The 13,856-nt window shown below is 44.5% G+C and overlaps 1 protein-coding gene across 1 annotated transcript; it reads right to left on the bottom strand.

Annotated features, from left to right (window-relative positions):
* Positions 1–3,567: 3,567 nt before the first annotated feature.
* Positions 3,568–9,221, bottom strand: ogfrl1 (opioid growth factor receptor-like 1). The gene is made up of 7 exons (XM_084667279.1): positions 8,805–9,221; positions 8,113–8,193; positions 7,861–7,939; positions 7,302–7,380; positions 6,446–6,512; positions 5,896–6,041; positions 3,568–5,641 (listed from the first exon to the last, which is right to left on the bottom strand). The coding sequence occupies exons 1-7, from the start codon at positions 8,985–8,987 to the stop codon at positions 5,149–5,151; spliced, it is 1,128 nt and encodes a 375-aa protein (XP_084523405.1). The 5' UTR covers positions 8,988–9,221; the 3' UTR covers positions 3,568–5,148.
* Between the last annotated feature and the right edge of the window lie 4,635 nt (positions 9,222–13,856).

Here is a 13,856-nt window from a genome sequence, read left to right as displayed (position 1 = left end):
TGGAGCAAGGGACCACCCATCTGACAACACACACAGCAGGAAACACACACACACACGTCTGACAACACACACACAGCAGGAAACACACACACACTCACAATCCTTGCACACAGACAGAAAGACTGGGAATTGGAGTTTGTAGTATTTCATGAAGAAAAAAAATTATCCCAGACTTTCCGAGTTTCCCTTGTATCTGTGGGCTGGTGCTGATCTAAACAGGTCATCCATGTTTGAGTGACAGTTCATCCATGTTTGAGCGTGGGTTGTGTTCAGACAGGTCTCAGAAACCCTGTGAGTCAGATACATAGAGAAGTACTGTTCTGTGTACTGTAGGTCTGCTAATCTTATGGTCTAATCTCGTCTGTGTCGAGTGTAACCTGTGCACAGACTGACTGTTGTTCGTTCAGAAGGAGAGAGCTATTGTGATCTTCCCCTAGCTACCTCCCGAGACAACATGTTTACGAGTTCACACACAACCAGTGTGTATCAAGGTGTGTGTGTTGTACTGTGCACCGCCCTATGTCTCCTTTGAAGACCCAGTGCCTTCAACGCCAGCTGAGATGACGTGAGGAAATGGCACACACAAACACACACATCGTTTTCCCTGGCTCCCACCCTTCCCTCCTGGAACACTCCCATGATGACTGTCTGATCCCGGCTCTGTTGGTGGGAAATACCGTTAGAACTGCTCCCTTCTGAACCTTGATCTTCTGCTGAACTTTCTATGTACGTTTGTCCGTCATTTTTGGATTAATAGAGTCTGAGAAATTCATAAAATGTAAATACGGATATTATCTGGATCCGATCTGATATTCTACTAGATTTGTAACAGTTCCATAGAGGAGAACATGCTTTCACGTCTTCTAACGAGTTCTTTTAGAGATCACAGTAAAGAACGGAGCGGCTGAATACTGTGATTAAGAGGCACTTCTCCCAGCCGGACACTAGAGGGCGACGAAGGGCCTTGAGTTTGGCCACAGATAGTTTTTACATCAATTGCTATAGGTTGTGTGATCTATTTGTGTTGTCGATCTGTTGTAAATGCGTGTTTGATTGTGGTACATAGACATATGGTACATGCCTTGCCAGTTTATTGTTTATATGTTTATATTATTCCATGAAAATAAAGATTACCGAAGTAGCGGACACAATTATGGAGGCAACTCGACAGCTATCCATGCCACTGGGAGACTAGCCTGCAGTGCCAGGGACTGAGTCATAATAAATCTACACTCCACTGTTTACCCCAGAAGGCAGATTATCTCTATGACGCTATAGTATTGCATGTAGTATAAGGATGAGCTCATATTTAAAGCTTTTTACGATCATACATTTCTTAACACAAAGCTATAACTTTTTTGACTTCTTTGAATTAAATCATGGCTTACAGAAACGTTCAGGTGAGTGTTTTATAATATATTACAATTATACTGAGACTTTTGTTTAGATGGCAATGAATTATTCAATGTCTATTGGATCAATTTGTCTTGATGTAATGATATTTGACAATAAAGGTAAAATATTTATCCAATGAAAGGGTCTGTCGTGTGTGTTTGGTGCGCATGTAAGTGTGTGTAGGTGGGTGTGTGTGTTTGTGTGTGTGTGTGTGTGTGCGTGCGTGAAAGTGTATAAGACAGCTGTTGATCTCTCTTTATAGTTTAGGGGATGTACTGAACAAGTCAGGAAGTGAGACTGAGTAAAGTTCAGCTGGGGTTTTCTGTGGTCAGGAGAACACTACCCTAATCTGTGACCTGCACACTTTGTCGAGCGCTATCTTTGAAGCTCTTGTCGTGCTATCGTGTTTAGAATGTGTGTGTTGTGAGTTTGTGTCGTGCGTTGCGAGTTTTGATATGTTCTTGGTTTCAATTTGCACAAGAAAGACTCTGACGAGGCCAAATGTACACGCCCAGAAATGGATAATAAAGTTGATATTTTCCACTTAATATTGAACTAGATCTGTGACTTCTTTGTTCTGCGTCTCAAAAAGCAGAAGTTCGATTCAGAAAGCAGATGGAGTTTCGCCCACATGACACAAACTCTATTCTCCCCGAAACCTACAAACCACACACTGCAAAGAAAATAATTTAAATATAACATGGTTAGTTCTTTTAAATAGTTTGCCAAATGATGAGGTTAGTTTCAACCCAAAACTGAGAATCAATTTCTTTGAGCCCACTGGTGGAACAGACAAGAATTGTCACATGAATTAGTAACTCCAGATGAAGATACTACACCTGCTGGTTTACGTTGCTGTGGCAACTACTGCAAAATGAATAGCATTAATAAAGAAGTAAGCTATGGGCTCTGACATACTTAAGTAACAAGTAGTGGTTGCTACTACCTGTTATAGAGTTTTACTAAAATGTTGTCAGCAAAACTGTGAAGAACTAATGCCACAAAAATCAACTTAAGTACAGTAACTCAGTACTTGTACCTTACCTCCCATGTCGGTGATGAACAGACTCAGATTGGGTAATTCCTTCCAGTAAGCACACACACACACACATAAATGATGCTGGCACACAAGTTCAGCAACACACTTCCATGTAAGAATATTTCAATGAATATATAATCCATGAGTGGTAAGTGTCAGGGTGTTATGAGATGTTTTTGACTTCTTGGTCTGCTCTGCGGGGTAGTCAATAGAGAGAGACTAAAGTCCCATCTATACCACACACACACACACACACACACACATACACACACTGAGTCATGTTCTTTGCCCCAGTGCCCATTCCACGAGGCAGCCGCCTCATTCTGTCAGTATGAATCAGCGCTGCACACACACACACACAGACCTTAACACAGCACAGTCCAGGCTTACCCAACACAGACCCAACACAACAATCTCATCCACACAGACCCAACACTGAGAAACACTGCTAATTAAACATTGGTCATTCTCAGCCAACCACAATAAGGCTGGAACAGGGTTTATATTCAGAGGGATTTATTTCAGCATTTTATTAAAAGAAACATTCTGTATACAATCAAACTGGTAAAGACAAGATGGTAAATGTTTTTGTGTGTGTGTGTGTGCGCGCTTGCACAAGGTGTGATCACCACTTACTGGATATCACTGACAGGGTGTATGACAGTTCACCTGTGTTTGTGTACACCTTTACTCACACACACACACACACACATTCAGTTAACACCAAAGCGTCATCAACCAGTAACTCAAAAGTTTTATATTGCAAAATGAATAAATTATTACAGTAACTCAAATTGTGGCTTTTTCCATTACACCTGTTTACATCATGCTTTATCCAAAGAGATGGATAGCTAGCACAATTAAACGTAACGTAAAGATTTTTTTCTAACTGTGTAGTTGGAAGACCTAGACACGTCTGATATATTTCAGATTCTTGTAAACATTGCTCAGTGTTTAAGCCTTATAGAATATTCTATAGAAATGTAGATTCTTGTTTGTTGATAGTTCAACAGTGAATAGTTACCCTCTCATTCCATGTTAAATGTATCCTAACAGATTCCATATTGTTACTAAAAATATCTCTTATAAATTACAGTCCTGTATATGTTAAGAAAGAGATTCAGTAACCAAAATTAGTTTTCTTTACTTGTTTTTTAATCAGCCGTTTTTTGAATACAGTGGAAGCTTCATACAAACCATGAACAGTTGTACAGTTTACAAAACGTACAGAAGTGAACCTATGGACACATGTCCACATAGAAAGACGTTCAACACATGTTGAAGACAGCAGGTATCTCGACAGAGACCCACATAAATCAGCCCTGACTCAAAGGACTGGCATTTACTGCACTTAAGACTGTGTAGTTGGTGAGTCAGACAAAGACAGAGCTAGAATAAAAGAAGAGGGAAAAAGAGAGTGAAACTCATACAGAGAGAGAGAGAGCTGTATCCAAAGAAGAGGGGAGAGAGAGACAGAGATACAGATAGAAAGGGAGAGAGACAGAGACAGAGAGACAGCAGAAATGAAAGAAGAGAGAGAGAGATGTATTTTCCAGAGTGAGAACATGTCCCGTATATAGACGTGTGTGTGTGTGTGTGTACACAGTATTTGAACACATACAGTACCTATGAAAAGAACATACATACAAACTCTACAATTTCACATCTTCTCTACTTAATAGAAAACATACTGTTTTACTGTATAGGCCTTTTCATGTCGTCTGCATTTTGGATTCAAGTAATGACGCTACAAACTACTCACACATTCTGGAGCACTCAGAACTGAAATGCTACTCGAGCCAAAAGGAATTCTGGGAATATTTGTTGTTCAAGGTACTGGGTATCAACTGCTGTACAAAACCACTACAAAGTTGTTGAAGACACATATTTCAAACTGCAAATAAGTAACAAATAGAAAAATAGGCACTTAATAAACACTACGCACACATACACACACACCGTCCATACATAGACACACGTGCAAACACACAAGTACATCCTACCATCCATTTCATCACACACAACATACCTGAAAAGCTCTTTACAATTATTTCAGAATTGCCTGACTAGCAGTGCGAGTTAAAAACTATACGCGAATTGGTAGCCAATCCCCTCAATTACAAGGTTCAACAGCCAACAGGAAGATCAGTTCAGGAAGCAACCAGGAAGTCATTTTCATGAAGCTCTTCAAACCCTAACCTCTGATACAGGGTTAGATCTCATCTCCCCTCTCCCAGGCCTCTCCAACTAGGGGAGCAGCCACTATCCAGCATCTCACTCAGGAAGACAAGGATTGTCAGAGGTGCAAGATTCCACCCAGAAACCATTTTATACACGCACCTGTGTCTCACTCCAATCATCCAATCATGTCACTTGTTCCTATCATTAAACCAGTGTTGTGTTGCTCTACGCCCGTACCTAAGGCACCCAGCCTGGTCAGAGGAGACTGTATGATCATAGCTGAGTACACGCTATCTATATATATAAAAAGAGGAATAATGTAAGAGTGAACAGAGAGTAATCACAGATTAGAATACCGTTTCAGATTGTGCCTGCTACTAAACACAGATTTTAGTCCATAAAGGCAAATAAAAGACAGTATAGGATAATATTGCTACAGTGAATACCCCGCTCCCATCCCTACTCTCCCATCCCCCACTTCTCAACATATCTCTCTCCTACCAGAGACTAAATCATTTAAAGCCCTTCATGTTCTACAGTGGTACAGTCTCAACGTACTCCCCTGCCCTTTCCAGGCCCCTCCCCCTCTCAGTAGACCCCTCCCTGGAGGTTCTGGCCCCGCCTCTTCCTCCCGCCCCACTCTCCACCGAGTCCTGCCTCCCCATTGGCCTGCGTCCTCGTGGGAGAGGGTTATGCTCCCGCCCCTGCCTCTCCTTCTCTGGTGTAGGCTCCGCCCTGACCCCGCCCCCTCCCCCAGCCCCTGGCCTCCTGGGCGGGGGACCCCAGAGGAAGGCATGGGCGGGCCGGTAGTGCTGGCGAGCGTAGCGCAGCAGGTGACGGCGGTCGGCAGGGAGGCGGACAGTGTAAACGTAGTACTCCAGGGCGCTGTGTTGCATGCTGGGTAAGGTGGCGTGGCACAGAGACTCCTCCAGCAGGAGGCGCACCAGTGGACGCTTGAAGGACTCGAAGCCGAGCTCACCCAGGGACTTGAGGATACGCGTGATGCGGAGGTAGTTGTGCTGGGATCTGGAGGGGATGGGGAGGAGGGGGGGGTGAAGTGGGGGAGGAGGAGGGTGAAGAGGGGGAGGAGGGGAGGAGGGTGAAGAGGGGGAGGAGGGTGAAGAGGGGGAGAGAAGAGGGGGAGTGAAAAAAAAGACTAAAGGATACAGAAGAGAGAGCTGCCAGGGAAAGACACTTGGATGGAGGGATTGAACAGAAAGAGTGTACGTACGTACGCGTGTATGTACGTGTGTGTGTATGTGTGTTTGTTTGCTACTCACTCATTGAGGTGCTGGAAGCGTTCCTTCCAGTTGGAAGCTCTCGCTACGTTCCCGCTCTTATCCAGCAGCTTGATCCCATAGAAGTCCAGCATGAGGGAGTAAGCCTGAAGGAACCTACGCTTGGCCTCGCGGGTGCTCTGGAACTCCTGTCCACGTACGTGCAAACACAGATCACAACTCCACGTGTGAATATGAGCTATTAGACCAGAAGACGGTGCAACTGCGTGTGAAGCTAAGGTGTGGTAACTGGTGCTGTCCTTCATGTTGTAGAGCGTGTGACTACAGATCCAGAGGTTGCAGGTTCAAATACCCCCTGTGTGTTGCTTTGGAGAAAAATGTCTACTCAATGAACACATTTTCACATTAGTATTTCACATTTTCCCATCCACTTTTACATTTTTGTAGTATTAATACGTGTGTACTCTGTTGTTTTTTGATATTGTGTGAGTATTGTGACATTTTTTGCTGCACTCATTTCCTCTCACGGGATAAAATAAAGTTGTATTTACTCATTTCTATTTACTTATGAAGTTTGTTTTCCAGTCCTCACCTTTATCTCCTCCTGTGTCAGCTCCTGAGCGTAGAAGTTGAGCCCTTGTTCTCTTAACGGGAACAGCCTGGAAAACATCCACATGTTAAGGTGACTTGGTGTATTTGAGCAGGATTGACATATTCTATAAGAAATGTTTGTTGTCTAGCCCCTTCTTTCCCTCCTCTCCCTTTCTCCCCCCCCCTCTCTCCTCTCTCCCCCTCCCCCTCCCCCTTTCTCCCCCCCTCTCTCTCTCCCCCTCTCCCTTTCTCCCCCCCTCTCTCCTCTCTCCCCCTCTCTCCCTCTCTCTCTCTCTTTCCTCCCTCTCTCTCTCCCTCCCCCCTCTCTCTCCCTCTCTCTACCCCTCTCCCCCCTCTCTCTCCCTCTGTCTACTTCTCTCTCTCTCTCTCTCTACCCCTCTCCCCCCTCTCTCTCCCTCTGTCTCCTTCTCTCTCTCTCTCTCTCTCCCTCTCTCCCTCCTTGTCTCTTATTAGCCCACAACAGAAGGTGCTAGCCACCAGCCATGCGCTCAGTTCTGTTGAGACAGCCACTAATTGATATTATGCTAATGCTCATCAGGTCTGTCAGGAAGAAGGAAGGTGGGGGGTGAGAAAGGGAGGAGGAGGGAGGAGGAGGGAGAGAAGAAAGGGGATTGAGTGAGAAACCAGAGAGCTAAAACAGAAGTAAGGAGCTGAAAGAGCATGCGAGGTTGGCTGTGAATTCCTGTGTGAGATTGTTGTTATCTCCATGGTTACTCGTGACCAGGAGGGCAAGACACGCTGACGACATGAAACGTCCCAAGTGTGGACACAGGTGGAATACAAACATGTAAAGGTAAACACACATACAAACACACACACAAACACATGCATCTCACCACTGTATATAGGTGTGATTGTGCTCCAGTTTCTCATAATCTCCCCTCCAGGTGTTCAGGATCTCCTCTATGTAGATACCTGGAGACACAGCGTGGGGGGGGAGGGAGCGGGGGGGGGTCTTAGCCACACAGCATGAACACACAACGTGTGTACCAGCCTACATCAACATCAGTCACCAGCCTGTCTGCACTGGGTTAACGAACAGCACATTTCACAGAGTCTATCTTACCACTTGTGATGATTGTACTCGTTGAGCGTTTAAATGGGGGCCTCCTCTCATGAGATTGACCTGTTCAGACACTCCTGTATTTAAACAAACTCTTACGTTTTCTAGGTGATTGAAAGGAGCAGCAGCATTAATAGGAAATATCTGGCAGCCAGTGTTCAAACAGCAGATCTGTTCCAACATGACCTTCATCCTATCAAAACTCTCGAAGCTTGGGGACTGAGTTTATAGGCTGTGTGTGTGTGTGTGTGTGTGAGAGAGAGACTGAGAGAGAGAGAGAGAGAGAGAGAGAGAGAGAGAGAGAGAGAGTGAGTATCTGTGTGAGAGCTCACCATCTGGAACCAGGGGAATCTTGTTCAGGTAGAAGCGGAGGTTGCGATAATCGTTGGTTTGCCGAGACTCCTTGTAGTTCTACACAAGAAGCAAAGAAGAAGAGTCAAAATAGCAGTGTGTGTGTAGATGTGTGTGTGCGTGTGTGTAGATGTGTGTGTGCGTGTGTGTAGATGTGTGTGTGCGTGTGTGTAGATGTATGTGTGCGTGTGTGTAGATGTGTGTGCATGTGTATAAAGGTGTAAATGAACTACCGGGTAGCTGTGACGATATTTGTAGAGATCTCTTGCAGCATAAAAGCTTCTCTTCATCTTGGTGGCAGGAGATCCTGACAGCTGAGAGAAAACAAGAGAAGAGAGAGGAGAGAGAAAGAAAGCATGTTAGGCTTCACACGCTACAAAGCTCAAAACTATCTATCATGTCTCCATCTCCAACACTGCAAATACCCACAAGACACTAAACTAGGTTGGCTAGTAACAGAAAATGGGGTCACTTTACTGGGCCACAATGTCTCTCTCAACCCTTCCCTGAACTGAGAGGTGCAGAAATAGCTTCCTGTCCTTAATTTGATCTGGATGACTCAGTTAGTGAGTCAAATTCCAAACTAAACTGTGATACAGTACAGCAAAAAAATAATCTGCAAAAACACAGGCTATGGGAAATGACATAGGGAGCCAAAGGGTAGATTTCACTTTAAAGAAGAAGGCACTATATGGGTATTATTTTATATTAGCTTCGTGCATTCAGCGGTGTGTATATTATGTCTGTTTCAGTGCCTCATAACACGTTTACCAGTTTTTATTTTCACGTTTTGTTGACACTTATCTAAACAATGCGCATCACCTTTCCTTCCTCTATGTCATTAATTGCGTCCCAGGGCTTTTTGTTAAATTTCTACAACGATAACGCAGGTTTGTATGATATTAGTGTAAGCTGTGGCAGTAACCTGAGGGGATATGTCCGTTGGATCGGCGCATTTCCCCGTATCCGTCGGGCTGACGGAATCCGAAATCCCGCTGTCGTTGTCTCCCGGTTGCTCGTCGCTCTCTGAATCCGACCCCCATGTAGAATCGCATTCCTCCACAGTGCTCGGCTCCTTGTAACGCCAACTGCCCATCAAATTTCCCATTTAACTTTGCAGCACAGAATCGCCACCGTTCTCCGTGTCCTTAGAACCTACATATTGTGGTTCTGTTGTCACGACTCAACGTCTTGCAAGACCCTCTTTAAATGGCAGAATGAGGGTATTTCCAGCACTACGCGCTGAACACACCCCCGCTGCGTGCGGTGACAGGATAAGAAACGGTCTCACGTGACATAGGGACAGGAGGTTACGGGCATCAGCCCTCTACGGCATCAGCCCTGGGCCCAATGTCAATAGGAATGTTGGGAAACGACATAAAGCATCCGTTGCATATATTCGATTTTTTTTTTTGCGGGATTGAGTATCGCTATTATGGCCATCCCATCGTAGGCTATATGCTAACCAGACTGCAATATACAGTTTCAATCAATAATCCATGTTCAATCTTAAAAAATCAAGGACCAGGGAAAAACATGTCAAAGGTGACAGCTGAGTTTTCCAGCGTTGTGGACAGCAGATGATCTTGCCGGTGTGACTGCAGGGATCAAGGTTATGTGACTGTAAGCCAAGCACGCATAATCAGTGACACGGTCATATATTCACCACTAGAGAGCGGTATAGCCACTTGAAAAAGTTCAATTTCACCAGCCGGTTCCACTGCATATTTTTTTCATTTGATTTTTTTATAGACTTTGGAGTTACAGCCTAACGTTGTCACAGAAGCCGAAGAACTTTAAACTTAGAGAGTATAATTGAATAACATAGATACATACATTAGTAGCCTGCTATTAAAATTGGTGTTCGATATAGGAAAACCTAAAATGTAGACTTAAAATATGTATCACACTGACTGACGCCGACCTGACATAGTGATCACTACAAGTCACGATCAGCTGGCTGTTGGGTTTGAGTAAGCCTTATGAAAAAGAAGATTCCATTATGAGTTTTCAAGATGCTTTCTAACCTACTTGAATTAGGGGTCCGTTTAGGAAATAATTCAGACTGTCCTTACACAAACACTAATGAAACACATACACATTCACATAGGAAACGTTCGTATGAAAAACAAAATTGTTTTGAAAAAACTAGAAACTTTTTTGTGTCGTGTTGTGTGTGGAAAAAAAGTACCAAAAATTGGTTAAAAAGGTTACAAAATATTTTCGAAAGAAAGTTTGCATCATTGATGAGTACTTGATGAGGACTCTACTGTTCTCTGTATTCTAGGCTTCTTGTTGTCCTCTCCCCTCTCCTCTTCTCTCAAGGGTGAACATAATTCATTTATTTTTTGTCAAAATAACTTGAATGTTCCCACTGACCTCAGAACTATATTCTATTTGGTACCGACTTCTTGCCGGAGTAAATTCTCATGGCATCAGAATAAAAGGATCTCTTTTCAATCTCTCTCTCGTAGAACATCTCCACTACGCAATTTGCCCAAGCACAAACAACCTTCATGGTTTGGTGCAGGTTTTAGGGAGATTGTCCCTGTTTTACAATCTACCGCTAGAGAGCACCAACTAGCCTTTCTTCTGTAAAGAATTGTAATGTCAGTGAGCGTCCACCAAAACTCCTTGTTAAGCACGAGAGAAGTCCCCGCATGAAATCACACACCCAGTGATAATACAAGCATCAATTTAACGTACTTTTATCAATTATTTCTGTATCTTTGACCCAAAATAAAGAAGAACTCAAAACTAACGACAAGACTAACGCAACATCCGAGGCCTATTTATCACGCATTCCAGAGATGGATTGATATAGGCATTCAGTCACTTATACTTAGTTTACATAGAAAAAGCTCTAATGGAGTGGAGTAGACAGCGTGTTGGCAGTTAGAGAGGGTGTGTGTAAAAGACAGAGTCAGTAGATAACCAGGTTATTGTCAGAGACTCGGTGACAGCCAGGATGAAGGCTACTGGAAGGGAAGATGACAGGTCATTAGTCAGATAAAAAAGAAAGGATCGGCTGTATGAGAACATAACATCCCCCAGTGGAAATAATAGAGGCACAACACCCACTTGCTTGAATTTTCAGTCATATTCACTCCTGTTATTTCTCCATCACTTTCTAAACATATTCCAAAAAGCCACACACAGTACAAATGCACAAGATATAACTCTCTCACACACACACACACACACACACACACACACTCTCACACACACACACACACACACGCACACACACACATACACACACACACACACGCACACACACACGCACACACATAGAAACAAAGATTGGTGAGCTGTCAATTTTGCTCAATGTCCACGTCTCAACAGTACTATAGAAAAGAATGAATTCCACACATCAGTCTGATGACACACAGGGAGCATAGACCCGTCCTGGTGAAAGACAGAGACAGAGTGTGTGTGTTTCAGTGAAAGAGAGAGACAGAGAGTGTGTGTTTGAGTGAAAGACAGAGAGACAGAGAGTGTGTGTTTGTGTGAAAGAGAGAGACAGAGAGTGTGTGTTTGTGTGAAAGAGAGAGAGAGTGTGTTTGTGTAAAAGAGAGAGAGAGACAGAGAGCAAGAGAGAGAGCAAGAGACAGGTAGGTGAGAGAGATTGATTAGGTGTGTATATTCACACGAGGGTGTGTATGTGTGTGAGTAGCTGATAAAAGCCGTTATAAATGTTCCCCTGGGCCAAGGTAGGATGGGGGTGCAGGTGTACATATTAGCATGAACATGTTAATTACCTCTGCTGCCTCTGGAGAACTTTCCTACACAGAGAAGCACGGGTCTGAGAGAGAAACAGAGAGAGAGAGAGAGAGAGAGAGAGGGGTGGGGGGGAGAGAGAGAGAGGGAGAGAGAGAGAGAAAGAGAGGGGTGGGGGGGAGAGAGAGGGGGAGAGAGAGTGGTGAGAGGGGGTAGAGAAAGAAAGAGAGAGATAGAGGGAAAGAGAGAGAAGTATGTGTGTGAGGATTTTGTGCTCATGTTAGAGGTAATCAAATATTGAAGAAAAGAGAGAGGGAGAGAGAGGGGGTGGGGTTGTATATGCTGTATGTGTGTGACGTGTGTGTTTGTGACACAGAGCATGAAAGAGCGAGCGACAGAGAGAGAGAGAGAGATAGGGGGGTTTAGATATGTGCGTGAGGTGTGTTTGTGAGAGAGGGAATGATGGATAGAATACAAGAGGGAGATGCGACGTAGGTGTGCTTGTTATAGAGAGACTGAAAGATAACATGAGAGTCAAGCAGCTGTCCTATTGTGAGGACAGTGAAGCTCTTCATCCCTCCAAGATGAAGGGAGAGAGAGAGAGAGAGAGAGAGAGAGAGAGAGAGAGAGAGAGAGAGAGAGAGAGAAAGAGAAAGAGAGAAAGAGAGAAGAGGCTTAGCGGGGACTCAACACACTGGCTGCATTGAACGCACCCTAATGAAGCTTTCCGCTTGGAGCCGGGCTCCGAGCGTTGCCCAGGTGGACAGCATTCCTCTGCAGGGAGGGTCACACATTCGCAGGGAGACCCAGCCAGCATCCACATCTCAAACAGAAAGACAATGAGCACCAACAGACAAAGCCTACAGGCATGTGCTTCTCACCAGGCACACAGACACCCGCCCGGAGGAGTGAAGCACTTCTTACCAAAGTCCAGTCCAGAAGCCCATACAGTAGAGGTGTAGAAAGGGTTTTGTTATCTGTGGGAGACTTGTGTGGTTTCGACAGTAAATGTCCGTTTTGACCGCTTTGAATGAATGCGTTGTGTCGTTGTAGGTCATGTGGGCCAAGTGTACCCTCCCTCAGCTCACCTCCCTTTGCTGGTGAATCTCCTTACGCCTTTTATGGGTTAGCGGTGGCTGAGCTAGCCAGTCTCTCATCCTGTCACTCCCCTGCATGCCTAACGACTAGGTGTCACAGTAACAGATTGCGGTGTTGCAGACAGTGACCGGTCAAGAGCCTGCGAGGGCACTGGCGTGAACGCTCACCCCTGGAATGCATTCACTTCTTATACATCAATGGGACCTACGCGGGACAAGGCAGTCCATTCACATGCCTGTCAAAATCACAAGTCTTCATCAGTCTTCATCAGTCTTCAGACGGGGCAAGGCTGAGCTTGGTGAGGCCCTGTTGGAGGTGACTGGAATGTGGATGGGCACATAGAAACACCAACGCAAGCTAGCAGAGAACACAGACGTGTAGCCTGTACACACACTCTGAAAACACACACACACATCTTGTGGACACATAGGCACCCACACACACACATGAATATATAACAGAAAGGCAGACAGGCATATTCTCTAGACAAGACTTCACACACAGACAGGAATCTAGCTGCCTTGGCTGAGAGGGAACTCCTTTGTTGTGTAAATCTGCCTGGGTTCTGCCTGCGACTCAGCGACTCAGGGTCACCAAACTCCAGTGTGTTTTGGGGGCTTGCCCTGACTGACTGTGTGTTTCCCCAGACACAGCTCTGATGTTGCAGTCAAAGTGGTTGAATGGTGTTGTCAGTACATACGTATTTTAGATTTAATTCAATTTTTTCAGGGTATTTTAGATTGTAATTATACTGAACAACATTCAAAAGCAACGGGGGCAGTGTGTGTGGGGGTGTGTGTGTGTGGGTGGTGGTGGTGGTGAACGTCTGCCAACAAATGAACTAAATCTGTTTTGCCTTCATACTTCTTTGAGTCTTTCATTGTCAGTGTGTGTTTGTGCTACAGACTCCAGAAGGCCTGTTGAAAATAGAAATAATGTATGACCTCTTTGTTGTCGTACGTAAGTTTTCAAAGCTTTAGTTTCTGTACCGATTGCCAATCCAGACTGAAAAGCCCTGAACAATCACGCTCCAAAGATAGAATTGAGAGGTAAATCAAATGACGAATTCTCATTTTATGAATTGAACCTGGAATTGTGATGAAATTTCGAGTTAATTCAATTCAACAGTTGCCTTTTCATGACCATAAAATAGCGAATG

This window comes from Hypomesus nipponensis, chromosome 11 (assembly GCF_054491055.1).
Source record: "Hypomesus nipponensis isolate SF chromosome 11, ASM5449105v1, whole genome shotgun sequence".
Taxonomy (NCBI): Eukaryota; Metazoa; Chordata; class Actinopteri; order Osmeriformes; family Osmeridae; genus Hypomesus; species Hypomesus nipponensis.
This window is presented reverse-complemented; position numbering and strand designations above follow the sequence as displayed.

Coding starts and splice junctions, on each gene's coding strand:
- ogfrl1 (XM_084667279.1), bottom strand. CDS start 8,987: ATGGGAAATTTGATGGGCAGTTGGCGTTACAAGGAGCCGAGCACTGTG. Junction 7,940..8,112: donor AATATCGTCACAGCTACCCG/GTAGTTCATTTA, acceptor CTTCTTGTGTAG/AACTACAAGGAGTCTCGGCA. Junction 6,042..6,445: donor TGACACAGGAGGAGATAAAG/GTGAGGACTGGA, acceptor GTACGTGGACAG/GAGTTCCAGAGCACCCGCGA.